General features: G+C 37.2%; 1 protein-coding gene across 2 annotated transcripts in view; it reads right to left on the bottom strand.

Moving 5' to 3' along the window:
- ZNF106 (zinc finger protein 106) overlaps positions 1-26,088 on the bottom strand; it is a 55,672-nt gene that overhangs the window by 5,731 nt on the left and 23,853 nt on the right. Inside the window, exons 4-20 of one of the 2 annotated variants that reach the window (XM_065941743.1) lie at positions 25,356-25,553; positions 19,866-22,046; positions 18,194-18,827; positions 16,951-17,020; positions 15,241-15,395; positions 15,097-15,157; positions 14,297-14,635; positions 12,100-12,880; positions 11,699-11,754; positions 10,434-10,579; positions 8,232-8,366; positions 5,915-6,031; positions 3,494-3,685; positions 2,978-3,040; positions 1,997-2,116; positions 1,383-1,454; positions 495-566 (exon numbers count right to left, since the gene is read on the bottom strand). In XM_065941743.1, coding sequence (XP_065797815.1) covers positions 495-566; positions 1,383-1,454; positions 1,997-2,116; positions 2,978-3,040; positions 3,494-3,685; positions 5,915-6,031; positions 8,232-8,366; positions 10,434-10,579; positions 11,699-11,754; positions 12,100-12,880; positions 14,297-14,635; positions 15,097-15,157; positions 15,241-15,395; positions 16,951-17,020; positions 18,194-18,827; positions 19,866-22,046; positions 25,356-25,553 — 5,392 coding nt within the window. The remainder of the gene's footprint in view (positions 1-494; positions 567-1,382; positions 1,455-1,996; positions 2,117-2,977; positions 3,041-3,493; positions 3,686-5,914; positions 6,032-8,231; positions 8,367-10,433; positions 10,580-11,698; positions 11,755-12,099; positions 12,881-14,296; positions 14,636-15,096; positions 15,158-15,240; positions 15,396-16,950; positions 17,021-18,193; positions 18,828-19,865; positions 22,047-25,355; positions 25,554-26,088) is intronic. The other variant, XM_065941744.1, reaches the window with a different exon arrangement.

Here is a 26,088-nt window from a genome sequence, read left to right on the forward strand (position 1 = left end):
ATCCTCCACTCTAAAATAAAAACCATGAAATTTAGTCTAGTGAACTGAGGTTTAGAACTTCAAGAGTGCAAATTTTTATCTGTCTATTTCTCAAAAACCAATGAACAAACTACTAGTACATGTAAATGCCTGAGGAATGGGTAAAATATTGTAGGCAGGTTATGAAAATAAGCACTTCCACTTTTCTTTCACATACTTCTGTACTATTGATGTTTTTGTAGGCATGTATTAATATAATAATAAAGCAAAATAAAAAACACAAAGGAAATAGCCTCTGAATGGACACTTAAACATAGTTTGTATCTAACCTTAAGATTGAACTTTCACTATAGAATTATAGAAGCATTTTATGTACTTTTTAAAAAATAAGCTTATTTGTCCTATGGTGGAAGACTCAATATGAAAATGTTAAACCAATGATAATGAAGATCTATAAATTGGCCTAGGGTTGGGCAACATCTAAGTCTGGTGACAAGAACAGTTTCAATCCTTACCCAACAGCGGTAATTCTGCATCAGATTTAGCCTCACGGCCTGAATACTGCCATCATAACAGCCAGTATAAATCTAGAGAAAAATGTTTATATTATCAGACCAAAACAACACATAATAAAATACTATGAACATCCTCAAAGTAAGAGCCAAAAGCTGGCAGCACTACAACAGGAAACTATATAACCATAAACCCAAACCAGCTCCAGAGTACCATAATAGGAAAGTATCTTATACATCTTCTAGTCTGGATACTTGGAAGCTATGCTCCTTAGAAAGCCATTCCTTGGACTGTTGTTTACAGCAGAAGTGGTAGGGCTCAGAGGCACTGCTTATATTTTAACTGGTGTAGCTCTGGCTTCTGCTGGGCATTATATATCAGGCTTCTGTATTTCACTGGGACAAAGGCTCTATTGCTTAAAGTTAGAAAAATATCCATTCTGGTTCAACCTCAAAATTTAAAAATAAAATAAATCAAGGATTAGTAGGGCTACATGAGTTAGCTTCTACTTTCAGGTCTGCTATAAGTATGCCACACTGACCAAATCTTCTGACTCTATTCCAATGTATTGTCCAGATCATAATGTCTCTGAAAAAAACACGACTCACCTGTTTTTCTGGAAACACCTTAAATTTACCTTCTATTTAATGGTGGTATTATATATTTTTATTGTAACTATTTTAGTTTTTAATAAAAATGGAATATTCAAGAGCACTACTGGGTTACTTCTCAATATTATAATACCAAGAGATAGAAAACATTCAATAATGAGGCATAGCAAAAACAGATGTCATTTTTGGAAGTAACAAGTAGTAACATTACTAAGAGTCTGCAGAATTTTTAGTAAACACATTCAAAGGCAAATATGTGGCATGGCAAATTAAACTCACCATACTTTTATGGATGGTCATACACATAATCATGTCTTTGTGTCCTCCATAAACCTGCAACCGATCATGCGACTTAAGTGGAAGCAGGGCAGGGGGGAAAAAGAAAGAGAATGAAGGTTATTTATACCTTGTGTTTAATAAGCATAGTCCTGGAAGGCTTTTGCAAGTTTAAAACTGTACCTGAGGTATTAAGCTGAAGCACTAGTCACTTGTTAACAGAAGCATAATTGAACAGCAATCTTTTTAATAAGTCCTCCTCCTCAAGGGAAGAGCTGGTAATTGGGGGAAAAAAATCCCCACCAATTTCTGTGCAGTGTCAAAGTCTCAAACCTGAACGTGTACACAGAAAACCACACAGATGTGACAGGCTACAGCTGCCCTCCAGAAACCATTAAATTTTGACACCTGTGAACCTGACCAGGTATCTCAGGGCAGTATTTCTGAAAGTGCTGTCCAAGGACCAAACTACTTCATAATTATCTACAACACTTATGAAGAACACAGATTCCTGAGTTCCACCCCAGGCTTTCCATATTAAAAACAAAAACAAACACCAAATCCAAACAGACCATCTCTCCAAATCATTCAAACAAAATAGTGAATCTAAATTCTACCTGTAACTCATAGACACGAACAAATTTATCCAGGCAAGCAGTCACCATCACTTTCCCTAGGATATTCACCACAGTCACTGCGTGATTGTGACCTTTATAGATCCGGACGAGCTCACCAGTCTGCATCAGAAGAGAGACAAGAGTCACTAGACTGATTTCTAAGAGTCTTGACTTCTGAGATTTATAATTCTGTAATTCTAAAAGAGGTAATGAGACTACTTGTACACACATGTAACTGTATTAATTTAAGACAAGTGACGTATTCTCATAAGCAATTGTTACTTATATAACACTTATATGCACTGTATCCTGATGGAGAGAACCCAGGGTTACAGAGAGAGAAGGGCCACAGCTCTGTGTGTATATATTTTCTAGTGTTTGAAGTATATTCACTTTTACCATTTCACTGGATCTGGACAAAAAGTTCCTGAGGCTGAATAACCTCAGAAGTTCAGACTAGGAACTGAACTTCAAAAGTGGCCTCTATGGAGAAGGAAATGGCAACCCACTCCAGTATTCTTGCCTGGAAAAGTCCATGGACAGAGGAGCCTGGCGGGCTGCAGTCCATGGGGTTACATGTCTGAGCATGTGAGAACAAGAGTGGAGAGAGATGGGTTGGTAGTAATAAACTGGTAGAACTAAAAAAAAAAAAAAAAGTGGCCTCTATGACCCAAGCAGAGTCTCACGGCTGTTTCTATTTGTGCTGTCTTAAACTATATATCATATCTACTTTCTCAGAGCCTCAGATGTTGAGTATGTCTCACGTTTAAATGAGACATTCAAACTAAACCTGACGTAAACTTTTGAGTCTGTCCCCCACAAAAAATTTTGATTTCTACAGTGCTTAACAGTATCCAAGAGCTTATGCACAGGGATTAAGTCTTTCACTAGAAAGGAGGCCTAATTTAAATTGCAAGAGGTGGAAGGAATCCCTTCAAGCTTTATCCACCATTTTATTAAAGATACACCAACAAGGCTTACATGAATGTTATGAGCATGGACCGACTGATCACTGGAGCCACTGAACACAAGGTCATTCACCACCTTAAAGAAAAAAAATTCAGTGAATGAGACTCAGTATTAAGTTCTGAGGTTTCCTTTAACTTGTAATGTACATTGGCAAATTCTACTTTCCACCCTATTTTGAGATGAGCATGAAATGAGGTATAAAATAAGTTTCTCGGACAAATTTTCTGAACTGAAATTTATGTGCTGCCACTAAGTACTCTGATGAACTGACAACATATTATTGGGTTTGTTGCTTCTTTGGAATGATTATGAAGTAGCCTAGAACAGCATTTGAGTGTATCTACACTCGACAATAAGATATTTGTCTCTCAATTAATATGCTAAAAAACAATACACCCTGTGGTGATTCCAGGCCTAAGGAAAAGGATTGTAACCTCCTGTATTCTAAATAAGGCATTAGAAAACATGGGAAATTTCATTTGAACTCTTCTGTTTGCACCAGGCAATGAACTCTTGTGCTATACTTGCCTTCATGCAGAGGATGGTTTTGCTGTGGCCCTCCAGAGTTCTAAGGAGCAATCCATTCCGTGCATCGCGTACGCTGATGGTACAGTCATAAGAACCCACAACCAGCAACTTTCGGGCACCTTCCTGAGCTGTGGCAAGACAGCTGACAGCCCGAGGGCCATGGCATTCAAAGATTTCAAGACGTTTGTTGTTCTGAAAAATAAGCCACCATTACATGAAGTAAAAACCACTTAGTTGGAAAAACTCAGCATCAACTATTCCAAGTCACTACCTTGATACAAACTCTAAATTCTAACACCTATCTGTAAGTTTTCATATCCACTCTGTATCCCTAACTCCCCAACCTCTGCCATCCCCATTCCAACACTCTTTGTATTCATGATACCTTCTTCCTCCATTCTAGTGGGGACAGTTTTATGTTATAAACTCGTTTCTATCTTTGACCCATGCTATCCTGATCATAATTAGAATCTGGTTCTCTTTTTATGTCCTCTCTTACTTCCCTTAAGTCAATGACATGAAAGAGAAACCTTTTTTCCATATTTGAATACATTTTCCATGCCAAAGACCCAAGAAGTCTGATTTTTGTCATTCAAACTGTAGGTACTCTATTTGTCATGGTTGTTTCCAAAATTCTCTTTGAGAACTACTTTCTTAGACAACAGGTTCTCATTTTCCACCTTTCTGTTATTCTGACCTTATTCTGACCTCTGGTTCCATGTTTCTCTCTCATAACATTAAGTTAAACTATAGGAGCCTTTATGTCAGTCAGCGTAGCATGGTCACATCTTGAATGTGGATAAACATTCCTTTACTTCAGATTTTAGACTTGCTTTCCTTACTCCCAAACCAATCTTGTTCATAGTTTCCTACTTTCCCAAAACTCTAAAAAGGTACTTTAGGTGCAAGTGTAAGACAAAACTCCCAGAGACTAGCCAAGAGCAGCAGCTGGGAACCTCAATCTCAGCCATCTTAAAATGCTGGGGAGATAGATGAAAGGCATTCAGGGCCCAAAGGTAGACAGGCCAAGGTCAACAGCCCTGGCTTTTTGATGAGCTCCAGGAAGCAACTGCATTCCAGGAGTGTGGGCAAAACAGAAAAAAGGTCCAGCCCTAACAAGGATTCAAAATTCACACCTCCATAGAAACTCTCAAATCTCTGTCTTAAAGTCCATCTTTGCTGGGGCTTTTCAACCATTTAAAGATCATTTAAAAAAAACAAAAATAAAGATCATTCCCATTTGAATTTTTCATCATTTTGCCCCAAAAGTCTGGCTCCTAACTTCTATTTACCTTTGATTACATTAATCTCACAAAATAGAACTGGGTAATTATCAAGTTTTAGCCTTTAAAACATTTTAAATCTATTTTGTCTTCTGTGATTTATTCATATCAAGTGAACCAAATAACCTGATCCTTGATCATATATGGGCTAGTTTCTTCTAACTTGATTCTAAGCTTTTTAAAGGCAGAAACCATAGCATATTTTACTGCATTTCTTGTAAGCAGTTCCAGATAGCTAGTAGAAGGAGAGACAGTAGATACTAACTAAGCATATGATACTATAACTAGGCATAATACAGTAAACTTCTAATACACTGTTAAAAGATGACCAGATGGCCTTGGCATAGAATGCCACAACTAATTAGCAACCACACCTATCACTTCTACCTCTGATTATATTTGTTATGCATTCTCTTCACTTTAGTCTACATGTCAGCTGCTCTAACAAAGCCTTCTCAATGGTCTCCAAGCTTCTACTACTATCAGTATTTTCCAATCTGTTCAACACCAAAGTGACTTTTTCTAAAATACCAATTGGATCATGTCATTCATGCTTCAAAGCTTACAAGTTCAACTACATTAACAAAGCACAGAGAGCCATCAGGAATTGGCCTGTATTTGTTTCCTAAGCCTTATCCTGAGACCTACCACATAACAGTGCTCAATAAAGGTTTGCTTAACAAATGGATTTATATTTGGGTCAGGAAAGAATGAGGCCCAAGGGTGTGAAGGCAAACCTTGACTTAGTTCAGTTTACAGAACAGGCTACTTTCATGAAACCCTAAATCAGTTCTAAACAACATCACTGTCATACTCGAAGGAATTTAAGCTCACTTTTCATGGTGTCATTCTTAAAATGAGACCTAGTTTAACCCATGACTCATTATTTGGCCCCAAATCATTAGGCTTGGTTTAATTTAGTAGAGTTACACTTTGGTCCTGGCACACTTGGGCCTGAGCAGACAAAATGCATTTTGTTTCACTTATAACAGAAGATAAGTTTTTGAGCAGTGGCTAATTCTGCTGCTTTCTCTTACACACACAAAAACAGGAAAATGGCCTTGTCTTCGACTTCTTCCCTCACACACACCACTTCTAATTGGCATTGGAGTTCAGCCTTCTCTCCCCTACCACTAACCTTTATGTTGAAGGTGACCACAGTGCCATTTGCCAGTCCTGCATAGAGAATTCGCCACCTACTGTGAAGGCAGAGAACCCGGTCTTCCAGCTGTAACTGCTCCACACACTCTCGAGTCTGATAAAAGCACACAACACCTGATCAGTAGAGGTTAAAAGCAAATAAGATATGAAAACAATCCTCTGTGAAACAGAGTGTGAAATTATTTTTTATGAGGAAGAAAATGCTGCATCCTCCATTTTGTAGAAAAGTATTTTAGATTGTTTCCTGCTTTGAAATTTGTGGCCAAAGAACCTCAAGCTGTAGGTAACATAGTAAACAAATGTAACTTCTAATAATGCTACCTATGTTTCTAACTTGGAATGTAGAAATTCTTCAAAGGGCACTATGAACTGGGTTTTAGCCTCTTAAATTAAGTAGCCAAAGAAAAAGCTGCACTCATTGTCTAAAAAGGAAAATAAAGATTATAGTTGTATTATCTGATTGCATTAATCAAGTACTATGTGCTTTCCTGCAACTGATTCTCTATTTCAACAGCTCCCAAATGCCTCTTTTAAACCAGCATCAGGTTAGCTGGTCTATAAATACCCCACAAGTTTTCAAAATATATAGAACACCAAGCTTCACCCCTAAACCCTGAGATTCTGACTCAGTAGGCCCTGGAATATGTTTTTAAAAAAATTTCCTTCATAATCCTGACGAATATACAGGTTATACAAACACAGTTTGAGGTGATGTTCATAAATTGATTTCTGTGAATTCCCAGAACTGGGTTTTATTGATAAAATCTAATTACTTAGAATGGGGCCAATTACATAGTAAGTACTCAAGACTGAATGCTGTTGAATGATACTAAGTGACTAAAATAATAAAAAAAGAATTGTTAATGTGGATTTCTCTATTTCTCCCTGTAATCCCATCAATATTTCTTTACACATTTTGGTGCTCTGTTATTCTCTTGTAAGAGAGGTCACTGTTCTATCTTCCTATCTTGAGTGTAATCTATATTGACCCTTTTATCATTATAGAAAGCTACCCTTGTCTCAGTAGTATTCTTTGTCTTAAAGTCTATTTGTCTGATATTAATATAACTACTCTAGCTCTTTGTGTCACTATTTGCAACAGTACATTTCTTCCCCATTCTTTTATTTCAGCCTACCTGTGTCTTTGAATTTAAGAGTCTTGTAGACAGCATAGATTTTGATGTTTGTTCTTTATCTAGTCAATCTCCTTTTCAATCTGTTAATTCACATTTAATATGATTATTAAACATGGTTAGATTTAGACTCCAATTTGCTATTTGTCTCATTTTTATTTCTATTCTCCCATTTCTACCTTGTTTTGTATTAAACAGCTTTTTTAGTATGCCATTTTAATTCCTCTATTAAAGTTTTAAGCTATCTTTCTTTGAATTATTCTTTTTGCGGTTGCTTTACGGCAGCTGTTCTCAGAGTGTGACCTAGACCAGCAGCATCAGTATCACATGTTTGAAAAGTTAATTCTTGGGCTCTATCCCAACCCTACTGAATGAGAAACTCTGGGAGAGGGATCTAGTAATATGTGTTTTAACAAGCCCTCTAGGTTCATCTGATGTACACTGAAGTTTTGAATCAGCCTTTTAGAGATTACCTCTTTAAATTGTAACAATCTAGTTCAAGTTAATATTGACTTATCCTCAACAAAATACAAGAACTTTGTACCAGCATAGTTCTAGCCTCTCCCTTTCCTGTGTTCCGGTTATCTCACATATCCCATCTATATACATTAAAAACCTAATTACATGGTATTATAAATTTTCTTAAATAATTAAGTCTTTTAAAGTTAAGAATATATGTATATATTTTTTCCTGCTCACTGATTTTTATATTTTAAATATTATGCAATTGGGTATATATATGTATATTCTAATGCAAACAATTTTCTCTCATTTCTTATAATTCATTTAGAAAAGTCTTTCTCAGAGGAGATATTTACTTCTAAGTCTTTAAGTTTAAAAACTTCTTTTAACATTTCTTTTTCTATCTAATATTAATTTTGGCATATGACATGAAAATAAAAATCAAGAGGAATATTTGTTGGAAAGATCAAAAGAGGTATATTATTAATAGTAGCAAGTGAAAAGATATGTGGACAGAGACAGAAAACATGGTTTAGTCCTAAGCCTAATTTCTACCAAAGGTTAGAAGTGTACTGAAACAGATTTAAAAGCAAGAAGGTGAAGAGAATGAAGCATCTGTCTCAGTGTCTCCACTCTACACAGTAAATATAGTCAAAGCGCTTCAATATCATCACTTTTGATTTCTCTGGACCCACTTACCTTAACATTATAGCAGCGAATGGTATGATCACTGGAACCAGTGTAAAGGGCAGCATTTTTCCCAGAGGTCTGAGTAACCAGGAGGCAGTTCACTTTGGAGGTATGGCCCTCAAAGACACCAATGCACTTTCGACTCTAAAGTCAAGCACAGTTCAGATCATTACTTGTGGCTATAGATGGATAAGATAATGTATTTCCTTAAAAAAAAAAACTAAAACATACAGTTCATGTTTGTGTCCCCAGAGTCTAGAACAGTACCTAGTATCTAGTGTTCAGTAAGTACCTGTTCACTGAATGCCCAGTGAACAGACCTGTAACTTATATGTTAATTTATGTTAACTTATATGTAACTTATAAGTATCTGCAACTTATATGTTAACTGAGCCATACCAAAAATTACTCAGGGCAATTTGCTATAAGATAGATTAGAATTTTAATTAATGCTAGGCCAAGTCTCTCTAACATATGGACTAAAGTGCAAGCAAATTCAAACTATAGCTAATTACCCAGATAAGTTGCTGCATTTGATCAGCGTGTAGAGAAAGCGTCACAATATTCAAAGACATGCCATCCCATCACAGGTCCTAGTGTCCCAGGTGTGGTTTCATAATGGAACATCCTGTTATCTCTGTGCACACACTATTATATATATTTACAATGTACATACATACCTATACCTACCTTACAATTTAGAGTTAGAGCCAATTCCCCAAATCTTACACTCACACCTCCTGGTACTACCATTGCTTTCTGCCTTCAGTCATCTCTGTTGCCCTTCATACATTATTAGGCTAAAGGAACCTATATACCTGTTGCCTATAGTAAACACATTTTCTCAGTCCATCATCTAATCTTTTGACTTTCAAAGACTTCATCAATTTCATATACTTTCACTGTATTTGTTCAGACAACATAGTGTTCCTAAAGTTTCTTGGCTATCATTGTTGATAAACAGAATTAGTTTGACATGTTTTTCTAGTACTCAAGTAAGGATGTGAGAGATGGACTAAAGAAAGCTGAGTGCTGAAGAACTGATGCTTCTGAACTGTGGTGTTGGAGAACTCCTGAGAGTCCCTTGGACTGCAAGGAGATCCAATGAGTCCATCCTAAAGGAAATCAGTTCTGAATATTCATTGGAAGGACTGATGCTGAAGCTGAAACTCCAATCCTTTGGCCACCTGATGCGAAGAACTGACTCATTTGAAAAGCCCCTTACGCTGGGAAAGATTGAAGGCAGAAGGAGAAGGGGATGACAGAGGATGAGATGGTTGGATGGCATCACCAACTCAATGGACATGAGTTTGAGCAAGCTCCAGGAGTTGGTGATGGACAGGGAAACCTGGCGTGTTGCCATCCATGAGGTCACAAAGAATAGGAAACAACTGAACGACTGAACTGAACTGATATCCTGTGTGTGCCCAGTCATGTCCAATTCTTTTGCCATCCCATGGACAGTAGCCCGCCAGGATCCTCTGTCCATAGAATTTTCCAGGCAAGAATATTGGAGTGGGTTGTCATTTCCTACTCCAGGAGATCTTCCTGACCCAGGGATCAAACCTATGTCTCTTGTATCGCTTGCATTGGCAGGCGAATTCTTTACCATGCGCCACCGGGGAAGCACAAATACCAGACTCAAAGCTCAAAAGTCCACTATAAGAAAATTAAGAGTTATGAGCATCAGATTAAGTGTGGGGTAATGAAAGACTGCTGCTCTTCTTAATAACTTGCACAATTCATCAACTCTCAGGGAAAATGCCTCCTCTGACACTTTCCCAATGTTCATTCTATCCCTTCTGTAACAACTAGGTGACAGACCTCAGCATCTACTCCAGGGCTGGGACCTGACTGTACCTAGCCTATTGTTATAATTCCATCTCCTTTTGCCAAGTGACTGGTTAGGGAGGAAAGCACAGGACCCTTTTTTGGTGGTGGGAGGGAAAAGAAACTCTTGTGGCTATTGACATCTGTGAGCAGGAGAACCTGTTTCAGGAAGAGCTGATACCAGAGAAAATAGAAGGAGAGAAAGAAAGAATTTAAGTCTCTGGTGACCCCACTGAGTCACTAGATCAACTGTATCTGAAGTTAGTCTAGAGCCTACTCCATCTCTGGAAAGCAAACGGACACATGTTTAAAAGAGAACAAGTTGGGAGTTTCTAAAACCTGTAAAGAAACAAAAGCATTCAAACTGATGTATCAACTTACCACCAGATTATAAGCTCGGACAGTTTTATCTGCGGAACAGGTATACAGCAAATTCCCAAATATCTGAATTGCATTCACTGCAGCTTGGTGCCCCTCAAAGCTCCCTTCTGTGGGCTCATCATCATCTCCTGGCTCTGAAGATATTTCTAGAAAACAACAGTATGTTTCAGAAATGTGTCGGCTTGTATCTCAAAAGATAATAAGAAATTTAAAACATTATGAAAAAGTGGTCCCTGGATTCTCCTAAAAACCTGGCTCGCCTAGCAAAACACCACATTCTCATTAATGACCTTCATTATGAAGATTTCTATTAAGAAAAGGTAGGGAAGGCCTGTCTTAGGGGAAAAATACTTACATAGTGAGTCTTTGATACCCTTTAAAGCACTAAATACCTTTCTTTCCACATCCAGGCTCCTCTGCTGCCAGTTATTTTACTGAGTAAGGCATTATTTTTAAAGTAATTCCTTCTCAAAGCAAAGCCCACCACCCCCCAAGTCCCCCGGGCCAACAAAACCTTAATACAATTGTCCCTTGGTAACCAAGGGGGATTGGTTTCAGGATACCTCCACCCAACATGTACCAAAATCCACAGATGCTCAAGTCCCTTATATAAAATGGCATAGTATTTACATATAACCTATATACATACTCCCGTTTACAGGTGACCCTTGAACAACATGCTTTGAATTGTGCAGGTCCACTTACACACAAATTTTTTTTTTTCAACAAATGCCCATTACACGATCTGTGATTAGTTGAATCCATAGATGCAGAACTGAAGACACAGAAGGCCAACTATTCTAATTAGCTGAACACACGAGAGATCCAGATTAGAGATGTGAGTAAGAAACTGAAATGCCAGGATTTGAGGATTCAGGGATACCAATAACTGCTGGTCAAAGTAATCCATCCTCTTGGTAATAAGCCCAGTCCCCATCCCCTATTCTATAAGTATATTTAAGTAGATTTAAACCCTGGCTTTAATACTTACAAAGCTTTTTTCCTGTGATTAATTTATCAATTCACTTTTTAAAAAAAATATGTTAAGATTTATTTATTTACTTATGTATTCCAGAGTGCATGGACTCTATAGTGATTAATAGCTGTGGTTCATGGGCTTAGTTGTCCCAAGATGTGTGGGATCCAAGTCCCCAGACCAGAGATCCAACCCGCATCCCCTGTATTAGAAGGCCGACTCTCAACCACTGGACCACCAGGGAAATCCCTCCTGTAATTCATTTAAATAAAACCGAACAACCAAATACCTGAAGAGTTCTTTGATCCTTTTATGGAGGAGATCACAGTCTGAGTTTCTGCCACACTACAAAATAATAGCAAAAGTCTTAACATCTGTGTGAACAGGACAGGTAGGAAAACTTGTATTTTCCTGACTCAAAAAGTTATTCTAAACAATGAACAAAATAGCAATGATACAAGATCAGTTTCTGCATGTGAAATTTTTATATGAATGGAAAAAACAGTAAATATTTACAATACAAGTGAGAAAGCAGAAACTCTCTATTGCTAAGGAGATATCCACACCCATCATCCCTACTGATTTTTTATAAATGTGAATCAAAAAAATTCTGATTTGGAACAAAAAGTTCTGTTTTCTAATGAAAGAATGGTGAAAGCTGCTCTGATTGGACCAACACAGTATCCTTACCTTACAGGGATGCCATCTTTATAGCGAGTGCCAATCTCACTGGTAGAGCTAACTTCATCACAACCAGAGCGAGAAGTTTCTAATGAGTTTTGCTCTGTGGAGTTCCAAATATCCTTTTTAGATGGGCTATCTGGTTTCTCTTCTCCCGATTCAGAAGAATCAATGGCTACCACTTCTAACTGAGGATTAGGCACTTCTAGGACTTCAAGAGACGAGTCACTGTCTGGCTCATCTCTGACACTTTCTTGTTCCGGGCCAGTTCTGCCATCTTCCCAGCTGGAGGTTGTCACCTTCCCCCCTTTAGCAGACTTTCCAGTTTTTACTTTCCTCACAGGCTTAGCGGTAAACACATCCTGTTCAGTGTCACTGTTCTCGGGAACATGGGCAGCCCGCAGAGTTTTCTTCTTCCTAAGTTTCTTCTTTTTCTTGTTCCCCCTAGCTTCAGCTGATGTCAGAGTGGACTCTGCCTGTTGTTCTGGCTGGTCAGCTGGAGAGTGGGGCTCTTTCTCTAAAGGGGTTTCTGAAGCAAAGGATAATCTTGGAAAAGAACTGGTACAGGCTTCAGACCCACTGTTGCCTTTGTTTGGCTCTTCACTTTCTTTATCTATGCTAGGAAGACCAGCTGACTGGGAAGAGGGACTGTTCCCTCTGTTTCTGGTAATTCCTTGCTCCACAGAAAACTTCAGTTCTTGGCTAGGGTCATGGAATCTCTCTGTTAGCTCTGATAAGGACAATGCTGCAGTGGTAACTGGATAAACTGGACAATTGTCACTGATCTCTCCTGAATTGAGAAGGAAAAAAAAAATTATTCCATTGTCTTTGTGTCTGCTATGTGTAGTCATAAACTACAGTTATCGCTGATTGAATTTCTATCAAATAATATGATACTTTGATGATATGTTAACAACTTTAACAGTCATGGTTTAGTTATCTCACTCCTCAGTTTCCCATAACCTACATGTATTTCTAGTACAGTATCTATACACTTTGCCTTGCAAATAATGTGCATGTCTTTTTTTTTTTTTTCCCCCATCCCCACCCCCACCTCCCAATGTGCATGTCTTATATCCTAGAAAAGCTCCTTTTATGGGCAGAGATTGTTTCTACTGATGTTTTCTCTTTCTTGTTTGAAAAAATGAATATGAATTACTTTTGCAGTCAGAAAAGGAAATCTAATAAAAGCTATTTTTGAAAAAAGTGTCACATTAAAAAAAAAATACTAAATACTATCCATATAAAAGTAACAAAATTCAATATGAAAGATAACATATATTTGATGTACATATCAATGATTAGTGCTGCAACAAATAGCAAAATTTAAGATGATTCTTCAGACTTTGTTTTTGTTAAAAAAAAAAAAAAAAAGAATACCACACAATATCATTTTGTTTCTTAATTTTTCAATATAGCACCATTGTGGTTATACAAACTTTAGATAAGATTTTTAAACAACTTAGAAGTTAAATTCTCTAATGGTAACCAGATAAGGATTATTTTATAAAGAGAGTAAAATCCCTGGCTATTTGTCAAAACCCCCAAGTTCCTGTTAGATGGTTCCAAACACCAGAGACCCCTGCCCTTTCATCACGGCCACCAGTTCCTCAGGTCTGTATTAACCTTAATCTGTACTTGAAATGATAAAAACAGTTAAGTACTGAGAAATCCAGAAGATGAATCTTATCTAGAAAACTGACTGAACAACTTCAATGCCATTTAGCTCATGAAAAACATACAATTCTGCACCAATCCTAATAAATGGAACCTGTTACATGCTAATCCCAAAGTCAATTTAGCAATCCTGTATTAGAGAAAATTAGGAAGAGTTACCAATATTTAAATAATGCTCCTAAATAAGAAGACTTAAAGAAAAACTATAGTAACTTTTTAAAAAAATATTTATTTATTTATTCATTTATTTGGCTGTGTGGGGTCTTAGTTGCGGCACACAGGATCTTGTATCTTCATTGAGGCATGTAGGATTCTTTTAGTTGCGGATGCAGAATCTTTACTTGTAGCATGTGGGATCTAGTTCCTGAGGCCCTCTGTATTGGGAGTGTGGAGTCTTAGCCATTGGATCACCAGGGAAGTCCTGTAATAACTTTAGTTTTAATGGACAAGTATGACATTACATCACTAATATAAAATTGCCCTAGACTCACTACAGGGTTGCCCTTAACACAGAGAAAAGTTTACATACTATTAGCTTGCAGTAATTCCTTGGACAGACTGCAAGCAGAGCCTTGCGATACAGCATTCACAGTCTCTTCTTGTTCAGGAGACATGGGTTCTTGTTTAATCTGAACTGATGAGTCTGGAGCAGGAACACTGCCATGAGCTTGGAAAGAAGATGTGATTGCTTGGAGAGGGGTTCCAGTGGATGATGGAGACACGTGGGAAGATAGAGGTTCCAGGAAATTTGGGAAAAAAGGACTAGGCAGAAGTGTGCCATCAGTAGATGCTTGAGATCTAACATTCTTCTGTTCTCGTGTAAGGTTAGAGGGAACCTGGTTTGGACGTTCAGAAGGTTCATATGTTTCTAGAATGGGAAACGTACACACATACAAATGCAAAAATGTTATCTGAAAAGTCACTCATTACTGAGCCAACTTGTATTTTTAAATTACAAGAGAATTTTAAAGATGCTCATAGTTCTTTAAAATAGACTGTTACATAAGCTATACGTACAACCAATGAGGATACGGACAGGCAGGCATTAATATTCTAATTTTTCAGATTTTAAGTGACTTCTCCAAAGTCATGCTGGTACTAGTAGAAGAGCCAAATTTGTACCCCAGTCTTGGGATGCCTAACCCAAGACTCTTTCTATAACATTATTTCTATTGCTAAGCATTTTGGGGACATATAGTCTTACAGGCCTTTCTACAGAAGGATGGAATCAAGGAGACATGAGAATAATCATATTAACTTTTTCATAACTACTTTAATTCCCCTCTAGACAAGTTACAGACAGTACAATCCATGAGACTCTCTGAATACCTTGCAATCCCTGTAGAATCTGTATTCTATGGGTCCTCAGGGCACTCATCTCCATAGTTATCTAAAAATAAAGTATTTTGTTAAGCATTTTTAAATTCAACTTTAAGATGATCCATTTTCATTAAACATCCCATCTGCTGTTACCTGCTGCTTAAGCACAAGCAGCCTTTGAACTTCAACATAAGCTGTCTGAAGTGCTGCACGAGCTTGCAGAAGATTGTTATCCATGCACTGCAATGATTTACTTAGTTCTTCCTCTCTTAAAGAAATATTCAGCAGCTGGTCAACCTGAGAACGTTCTGTCAAAAGAAACCATAAGGCTTAGTTTAATATTGGAGATTTCTCTTAAATAATCCAGGGAACCGCATCAATTATCTAGGATAGGCCTTTATTTTCTCCCCACTAGGTCACTGAAAGGAGACTCATCAAATTTTTTACAAATCACATAGTCAAGCCACATGCTATCAGAGCTAGAGACCAAGCCTCATGGTTTCAAGTGTACCACCACATCGTACCATCTTACCAAATCACCATCTTCCACAATGACGCTTCCAAGCAAAACCTCTGCCCTGGGGAAATCAACTCCTATAGGTTTCACTTCCCATCTTCCTTTATCTACCACCCTCTTCAATCAAGGCTTTGGCTTATATTGGGCCCCAAACCTAAACTGCTTGCACTCTCTTCTGGATTCCTATTTTTCTAGTCTGTTAGTTAATTTAAAATAGTTCTCTTTAGTATAAAATTAAAACTTTAATATATTAAGGTTCTTTAATATAAAATAACTTTAATATAAAATAATATATATTTTCCTGAAGAAAATATAGCTTTGAAATAAAATGTCCTACTACATGTATTTGTTTGTCATTTTATATCTATCTCTTGCCCATGCAATATGCCAAGACCGCTCCCCTAAATTCCAGACCCACATATCTAACTGCCAACCAGATACTTCTTTTTTTTTTTTTTTTAATTTTATTTTATTAGTTGGAGGCTACTTACTCCACAACATTTCAGTGGGTTTTGTCATACATTGACATGAATCAGCCATAGAGTTACACGTATTCCCCATCCCGATCCCCCCTCCCACCTCCCTCTCTACCCGACTCCTCTGGGTCCTCCCAGTGCACCAGGCCCGAGCACTTGTCTCATGCACAACCAGATACTTCTAAGGTGTCTCTAAAGTCCTTTAACTCAAGGGATCCAAAAGGGAACTCCCATCTTCTTCTACCCTCAACCTGTAACTCTCATAAAGTTTTCTAGCTCTATAAATAAAGCCATCAACTGCTCCAGCTAGAAACTGGTATCATCTTTGACTCCTGCCTTGTCACATCCAGCCATCCAAAGTTCATCCAGTCACTTCCTGCACTAGATCTTATACTGAAATGGTGTGTGAATCAGTGAAAGGCAAGAGTCATAAAAGCCTATCAGTCAGGGAGCTCCACAAATAACTTCTCTCCTTAATTTACATGAGAAAAGCAACCAAGATTCCTCCGAAAGTGAGTGAAATGGCTATAAATGACCAAAAGGGATAAAAACTTCTACTAAATGTCTTATTTCTCTTCATTCCACTGAAAAGACCCAGTGAGACTTTCTGGTTTTATACTGAACTCTATTTGTCCATGATATATATTAATTTCAGCTTTCTGATTTAGGTGATATCACATATTTCTTTTATAGCTCCAACTGGATACAGTAGAAAATCAAATCTTTTCTATGCCCTTAAGCAAGGCAACAAAAATATCATAAATTAATAAATGGGTGTTCTGTTTGATAAACTACACTTGTATATCAAGTTGTAAAAGGCTGAAGTGATACAAGAACAGTTTATTTTTGCCAGAATATTCTATACTATACCTTTCTTTCCTTTAATTTTCCTTCTTTTATTTTTTCTCTCAAGACTTGGCAGTTCAGGAGAAGATCCATCCTAAGGAGATTAAAAAAAAAAAAGAACAATATCAAATATTCAAAGGCCATTATCCAGGAGGGGGAAAAAGAATCAATACTAAATCAGTCATACATTATTATTCATGATTGCTACCATCAGGATAGTTAGAAGTTTCATATACACAATATGAGCTCAGATATTAGTTGACTGAATGTATCTGACAAAAAAAAAAATACAATCAAGGTCAAGTACCTCCCTAGCATCCTAGAGGTAGTAAAGCCCAAGGGCTTGGGCAAAGCACTTCACCTTGGTAAAAGCTAGTAAAACATATCTGATTTCATAGTTTCTTCTTTAGAATTCAGCAAGAAAATCTTTACAACAAAAAACTCAACAGTCTGTGAGATAAGACCCAAGACATCAGCTATGTCATAAGACAATCCATCTCTCATCCAACACTATCTGCTAGAACAGCTAGTTCAACAGCGCAGAGATGGAATTTGAATCCAGGTCTACAACCCATGCCTTTAACTAGTTTGTTATATTGTGTCAATGTTAAAGGAAACAGTCCTTTTCTGAGTGTCAGATTCCAGTCTATACTACTATCAGCAACTCTTTCTTTACAGAAAGGGTTTCTGAAAGGGTTAAGCAATATTAACCATCAGAGGTGCCAAAAGAGAAGTGTCAGTGAAGAAATGGATTCTAAAAAGACCAGGCTAGGCAACTTAAGTACAAAAGACAAAGTAACAGAGACTAAGACTCATATAGCTGTACTCTCATAGTATTAAAACTACCTTATTAAGCCTAATAGTTCTGGGTCCAACAAGCATACATGCCCTACAAATACAACACTAGAGTACCCTTCTTCAATAGCAGTACAGAATGCATCATGAAAACAGATAAAGTTACAGCTGAAGATGTGGCTCATTCCTTGGTCAGGTGATACAAAGAATCATTGGCTTAGAGACTAGTTTTAGAGATGACTTCATATTTTCCCAGTACTGTACATTCATATTCAATTACATCTAACTTAGTAGAGCTACTCAAAGAAAGAAACCAGTAGGACAAAAATATGAAAGTAAGAGCCTCAGAATCTTCTATTCCAGAGTAGGGCAAAACACAAGCCCAGGTACCCAAGAAAAACATTAAGTTTTTCTTATCATAGTCAAGTCACCACATGAAATGTTCTACAAAACATACACTAATCATACTCACTCCAGTGGCTCTTCGTTTCTTTCTAACATTCTGGCCATCATTCTGTTCAGCACCAGAGGTACAGCTGCTGTCTGTGGCTGCATCTGCCAAACTGGAGTTTGTGAGTGCTGAGGATGCATTTGATGATAAAGAGTTTCCTTCTCCATTACTCTCCTGGGCATTGTGATTCTCTGAAAGTAGTAGAGAGCTCTCCTGGCTGTGCAGCTCTTTTGTCAAATGCATCAAAGGTATTGTACCGTCAGGAGATAATTGCGCGCTATGTCGCCTTCGAGTAGCAACATTTTCAATTCTTTCATCTGTTCTTAAGGAGGCAGCCAGAGGTGTCACTTCCTGCTTAAGGCTCATGTTTGGTTTTTGACTCTGTGCGGATCTGAATGAATTATTAGGTGAAAAAATCTGCTGGGGCTCATTTTCTTTGCCTGTGCCTTCCTCACTGAAGAAGCTATACACAGAAGGAGCCCTGTCCATGATCACACTGCTCTCTGAAAGGCTTCGCTTCCTTGCCAACCCAGGGGATGAAGAAATGGAAACACCTTCCCACTGGAATCCTTCTAGATCGGACAGATCAGGTTCCCCATCCAGATCCAAGACCTCTTGCTCATTTTGAACTAGAGGCACCATTTCTATGCCAAACCTCAAGAAAGAAAGAAAAAGAAAAAAAAAAAAAATCATCAATCAGACATAGCTGGGAGAGGGGGCACCGCTTAATGCGCCAAATTCTGCTAGGCAGAGATTGCAAATGTAAATAGATGGCTTCTGCCCTCAAGGAACTGAGTCTAGTAATTCTAAACATAAAGTAAGTTAACTCTAAGTATTGTAATGTAACAACTAGTAAATTAGATATTTATATATAGCTATATACAAAGAGAAGGAATAAAAACTGAAGGTTTTATTTAATATGGAGCTCTAAATCAACAATAAGTATGTAATTTTTAATAGCAAACAAACAAAAGTGTTCATCAAGCATTTACAAGCAACAGACACCATGCTAAGAACTTCATAATTTCAATGATACTCACAAGTTATGGGAAAAGAAAAGAAGGTACAATAAATGTTATTTCAACAAGGATGGAAATTTAAGCCTGGAGGGCTATATAATTAAAACACAGCAGGATGATTTGCAAGTAGCAAACCTATGTTGAACACCGCTTTCCCATTCAGAAAAGTTTAGTGCCTTAACGTAAGGTGAACAGCCAAACTATTACACAAGTACTCAGGAGAATGTATTTTGTGATCACAAATACAATGCCCACAGCAGATACAGAAAGATAACCATTTATACGTTCTAAGTAAAAGGTAATGAGAAGTTATATCTAAAAGCTGCATCACTCGTTAAGATCTATAGTTAAATACAGAGCTACAGATAGACATTTTTGTAATGCTGTCACTTTATGGCCCCTATCACCAAAGTGATGGATTTCTGATGGTATTTCCCTCACTTCATTTCTCACAAGTAGGTGTGCTTCTTTGTAACCTGAATTCCCTGCTAGGAAACACTTTACTCCATTTGTTATAGAGTAGCAGTCACTCTTAGATATTTAAACCAGATATCTACAACAGATATTTTTTGCAAACATTTAATTAAACTCAACAAGTAGAATTCTCTTGACCACAGTCAAAGGGTAAGTTTAAAAGAAAAAAAAAAAGGAAATGGATACTAAGAGGCACACACCTGGGTAAGCCTTTGCCTAGCTCTTGCTTTTTCTTGGTTACTTGCTGAATGACCTGTTCCCAGTTGACATTTCTTCGAGATGCATTTAGAATCTGCCGAAGGGTTGGCTTGAGCCCAGATTCCTTCTCTGTCTCACTCTTCCGATGACCACTGATATTGCGGATGCGGCGAGCACTATTGAGGTTTGGCTCAGGAAGGTGCGCTCCAGTTTTGCTCTTCAAGCTAATGTGCCGGGTTAGATCTCTCTGGAGTGAGGCAGGAAAGCCAAGCTTGCTTAGTTCAGGCAGAAGGGGGCCTGAGGGTTGACCTGTATCGCTTTTTTGAAGCTCAGCATCCAAGCTAGTACTCTCAAATCCTTCAGTTTCATAAGATTCATGAGATTTAACAGGGTTATCAACCTGTGCATCTTCTAGAGAGGTTTTCAAATCTAGCAGTAAACCGGACTGTGGGCTGGCTACAGATGTCATTTGTAACTCAGTTTCTTTTTGGTGAACTGTTGAGTTACATGGGGAAGTGGATGGCTTTCTAGATGTTTCCAGGTTTTGGTCATCCCCCCTTTTCTCATCAGCAGCAGGAGTACTGCAGGATAAAACTTCTGTAGCTGTAGAACCCAGGGTTTTGATTTTTGTCCCATGCTTTTCTGTGTCAGATCTCTCTCCATCACTTTCATCTTCTAATGCGTGTACTTGAAATTCAATCTTCAAATATCCTTTTTCAGACTCTTCTACATTTCTACTTGCTTTTGCATAATTCCTGGTCCTTTTAGAAGCACTAAGTGGATTTTGCAATGACTCATGACACTGCAGCACATCTTTGGCTTTCTGTAATGTATCACTTAAATTTTCATCAGGATCCCTTTGAGTTCCAAGTGGACTTTTATTATCTCCTTTTAAAACATGAGGACCTGGACTTCGCATTTTGGATATGCAAGAAGTCTGGTTATCTTCCACAGTGGGTTTAGTCAAAGGATTTGAGTGTTCCCCAGGGAAAAAAGAATTAATTTTGGTGTTTTGTGAGGGATTCTTTGAATCTTGCTTTTGAGGAACTGATTTAGTGCCTGGAGTTGGAAGGAGTGGGGATTTTAATAATGGTGTCTTATTTAAATTAGGTTCTTGTTCAGGTTTTTCTGTAATGGGACATTCTCTCACCACCTCATAGGAAGCAGTGCAGTCAGAAGAGGTTTTGTGTTTAAGAGATCCAGTATGTTTTTCTTTTTTTGTTTTCAGTTTCCGAGAATTATTTGTTTTATCATTTTGGGGCTCTTTTATTCCCACGGTTATCAAGCTAAAATCAAAGAGAGGCTTATCTATCATTTCTGACTTATTACCAGTGACTTCTTTCACTCCTGATTGTAAATCCAGAGTCTTCTGTGAAGGGTAAGGAGTCCAGCGACGGAGCTTTTCCCTTGCTACACTGACACTCTTCCCACCAATTTTGGAAGTGAAGGTGTCTGTCTGTTTAGTGGTTTGGCTTTCCAGCTGCTCAAAATTGAAGTCAAGCAAGCCTTCTGAATGAAACTTACCACTTGCAAATCCTTCAGAAGGACCTCTGTATGTGGCAACTGCACCAACTTTGTCATTTTCTTGCCGCTGCCATTTATATCTGTCTTGATTGTATTTGTTTGACTTAGATTTTGTATTCCATAGCATATTCATGTCTTCCATTTGACAGTTAGAACTTCTGTTTCTGCCCGGTTGAAATTTGTCTCCGGGGCCACTGTAATTCCAACTATTTGTACCACGTGCACTGGATTTCCAATTTCCGTTACTGCTGCTCGTATGCCAACTGGGAAAGCCACCTGTTCCTTCAGAATGCCAACTGGAATTCCTTCCTGTACCAGTATGATTCCAATCTACTGTCCCATTATTTGAATGCCAACCACCTCCAGAATTACTATGGTTGTGAAACCAAGGTGAGGAACCTCCTGCACTACCCTTATGCCACCCAGAACATCCTCTTGATCCACCATTATTCCTTGAAGAATGTGTGAAGCTGTTTTTCCTAGTGTTACTATAGCCATCTTTCTCCCACTTCCTGTCCCGCTGAGGAGGCCCGCGATGATGCCGTGCTGGCTGGCTGTAGCTCTCTCTGTCTTGGTAAGGGATTCGGTCTTCTCGTCTCCATTGGGGTCGCCTGTCATCAGAGTTTATTTCTTGGCTGCTATTGGAAGGTTCATCTTGTCTAGAAGAAAAACAGTCTTTTATTAGTGATTTAAAGGAGTTCTCATGTTTCCTTTAAAGGCATAACCCACCAAACATGCCCTCTGCCTTCTTCCTCTGTCACTTAGAATATGTAACTTAGAGTATGTAATAGTCTTATTTTTATTTCAAATAGTGATTGTTTTCATATCTTTAAATAATATAAATTTATATTTCACTATTTATTGATTTAAAATTAATATCTTATATTTATCAACCTCAAAATATTAAAAACTTGGCACATTTATACTATCTTTCCTCTCCTGCTCCTGTTTTTCTTAGCATATTCGAGGATTGTGTTCCTATCGTCCAATTATTTTTATATTACACAACTTTTAGAAAAGAGAAGCAAGTATACTTTGTAGCTATGGTTAATTATCATAGTTAACACAATTTAAATCTAGCTGTTCTTAATACCATGATTTCTTCAAAAGTTGGTTCTTTCTGAAAACCCAGTTTCTTAACCTATTTTAAATGGTAAGATTTTACTCTGCATAATAACTTTCATTAATAAACACTTTATCAAGTACACATTCAATGACTATTAGTAGTAATAGAAAACTTTTATGTATAGTTCCTGTTTCTGAAGGGCTTATAACCTAGCTAAGGAAATAAGTAAGGTCACAAACAGGAATAAAATAGTACATAACAAGCAAGTAGCAGCCACGATAAATGCTGTAAGGAGTTTCATGAGCCAGAGGTTTTTAAAAGAAGTTACAGTTGTTTCAACTATTCATGTCAGATAAGAAGCCCACAGATATGTGAATAAATTTAAGCAAACATCATGGGAATCAGCATAAAACCATTTTCCTTCAAAAAATACCTATGTTTTGCCTAACTCAACACTTCACATGTGGTAAGGTGCTCAAAAAAACTGAATAATATTAACTAAAATTACTGAGTACCTACTTTTCATAAGGCATTTATTGCTAAACACTACAAAGATTATCTCATTTAATTTTCACAACTCTGCAGCAAGCATTATTATTTCTACTTTTTAGATATGGAAACTGAGGATTAGAGAGGTTAAATAACTTGCCTAGAGTAAGATACCTAGTTAGTGTTATGGCATAACTTTGAACTTTGGCAGTCTAACTCTAGAGCTTACATTCAAACTGAAGTATAGTTGATTTATAATGTTGTGTTATTTTCTACTATAAAGCAAAGTGATTCATTTATATATGTATACATACATATATATATTCTTTTTCATATTTTTTCCATTATGGTTTAACACAGGAGACTGCATAGTTTCCTATGCTATAGAGTAGGACCTTGTTGTTTATCTGTTCTATATGTAATAGTTTGTATCTGCTAATCCCAAACTCCCAATCCATCTCTCCCCAACCCCCTCCCCACTGGCAACCGTAACTGTTTTGAGCCCATACTCTTGACCACTAGACCTTGATATGAATGAAAATCTCAAAAACTGAAGTTTGATAGAATGAAAATCTCAAAGTTTCTGCAAGTGGGTTCCCTCCTCTGAAACTGAACCTGACTTAAATTTTAAACTCAGTACTGACTTTAATAGCTTTTAATGTCTCTAAGATTTTGGACACAAATTGGAGTTTTTCTGTTTTTCACTTTTAGGATAAAAGCTAATTCACTTTAAAGTTCAAACATCTACTTACATTATGAATTACAACTACTGCTAAACAGGAGATCCTAAGTCTCCAAGTGTTCCTACAGACACTTGGAAGATTTTTTTTTTTCCACTTGGTAGATTTTTATACCACCATTAACCAATTTACTTTTTTTGTTTCTAAGCTGAATGCAATTTCTGACATCCAAGGAGATCACTGATTATGTCTACTAACATCATCCAGAAATGAGAATTGGGCAATGTCAGTCACAAAGTAAAATTCCTAGATTATCATGAATTGGCTAGGTCAGGGGGACAATAGCATGTAGCTAAACTCACAGGTCAAAAAGAATAATCTAAATTAAAAACCTCATGAAGAAAAAAAGAAAAAACCTCATGAACAAGTAAGTAGATGACTTTATAAGAATGTCACCAAAGAGGCGTATTAAAATAATCAAAGACTAGTGACTGCAATATGAATGTCTAATTTACCGAGAAGCTTTTACTCTCTGACTTAATGTTTAATCATTTACACAGATAAGCTAATAATGGCACAAGAATGTTCGAACAAAAATAGAAGTTAGTCTTCTAGAGACTCCAACGCCCTAAAACAAGAGTAAACTGCAGCTATATAAAAGTAGTGAGAATGTCATTTGAAGGATAAGCAACTAAACAATTTAAGAATCATGCTGCTATGGACATTCCAAAACTAAGAAAGTCCATTTCAAAGACCTGTTCAAAAGGCTTTTAGCATATAGAGCAACAACTACTTCTTTTTTTATATTCAAACTGCATTCTAACTGAAAATGAAATACAGATCAGGTATAACTAGTATTCTAGAAGGATCTTTAAAATTTTTAGAATCTGAAACGCTTTTTATCATGTACTAGTACTTAAAAAAATCACTCCACCTCATAACTGGTACTGTATCTTTTATTCATATCTGACATTTTCTGCTTCATTAAACTTTTTAGACCATGAATCAGTAAGGCTGAAATACAAAAGGCTAATACCTAACTTATGGATGTAGGTATGAAACCATCTAGTACAAGCTACAAAACTTATATTGTTTCTGACACTGTCCAATATACAGCATAAATTTATTCAAGAAATATTTACTGAAGAAATTAATAATAAAAGGATAAATCAAACTTAGTAGAAGCACCATGTTAATTCACATTAGGCAAAACGATTTTTTCTTAAGGCATGAAATAAGAAATGCTATATAATATATTCAAATGAAACTTATTTAATAATATCTTTCCACTAGAAAATGGAATGTTTCCACCAAACATGAATTTATTGGTACCCCACCCCAAATTGGAACTAATACAAACAATTCTAAACATAGTTATCAGCATGGTAAAAATTTCAGATATGTAACAGCTATGGCTAGTTTTTAGATAGGGTCAATACTGAGGTTTTTTTTTTTAAGGAGTTAATACAGTAGTTCAAGCAAGCATTCCATTGCCTCTTAAGATTAAGATGGAAACTTCAAGGCAAACTTTATAATTAAGGTAAATCTGTGGCACAACATTGCAAATCAATTAAAAATTAAATTAAATTTTAGAAAAGATAAATCTGAATGCTACAGGCTGAAAAGAATGGAAATGGAAAATGCATTCTAAAAAAAAAAAAAAAAAGAAAGAAAATGTATTCTCTCCTACACTGTTTCACACAGGTTTTTAAAAATAGCAAATTATTACTCACCGACTTTGTTCTTTCCTTTGTTTTATTAACTGAACGAGTTCCTTGTCAAAATAATCTTCCTCTTCTTCTTCCTTTCCATCATCTTCTCTTTCCTGGGCATCAACATTATCTTTGTGCAACTGGCCAGAAATGTGCTTTGCATATGCAGAAAGACCCACTTCAGTAACCCCGCACACTCGGCACTCATGACTACTGTCCCTAGGGAAAGAGGGAGATGAGGGACATTCAATGCTCCCCACTGGCATGGCACACTCACCAGATCTGTTATGGTTTCCTCTGAAAGACACTGCACACTTTGGCACAGTGAAAAATTAGTGCTAATCAATCTCAATGCTCCTTTCATCACTTTTAATAAGTTTGTTCATAAGTTACTTTTGAAATGAATTAAAGATTCTTTTCCAGCAATCAAGAGGCAATACACTTCAGAATAATATAGTTTAGGAGAAATCTTCTTGAATTGCTGTACTTAAAACCTTGCCAGAGGAAACGTGGTGAAAGGGGAGGCAGGGCAGGGGGCTCAGAGCAAACAGAAGTTGCTCTGGAGCACACCCATGATGCCAACTGCACTCAGAAATCCTGGTGACAGCGCTCACATTTAATCTCTGGCTCAAAAGCTTTCTCCCAGTGAAAAGTAAGGGGTGGAGAAAAGAGTAGGAGGCAGAGCCAATCACAGCCTAGTAACTAAATCGGAACAGCTGGAGCTCTGCCTGGAATGTGAAGATTCCGGACTCCA

Source organism: Muntiacus reevesi, chromosome 7 (genome assembly GCF_963930625.1).
Source record: "Muntiacus reevesi chromosome 7, mMunRee1.1, whole genome shotgun sequence".
NCBI classification, from domain to species: domain Eukaryota; kingdom Metazoa; phylum Chordata; class Mammalia; order Artiodactyla; family Cervidae; genus Muntiacus; species Muntiacus reevesi.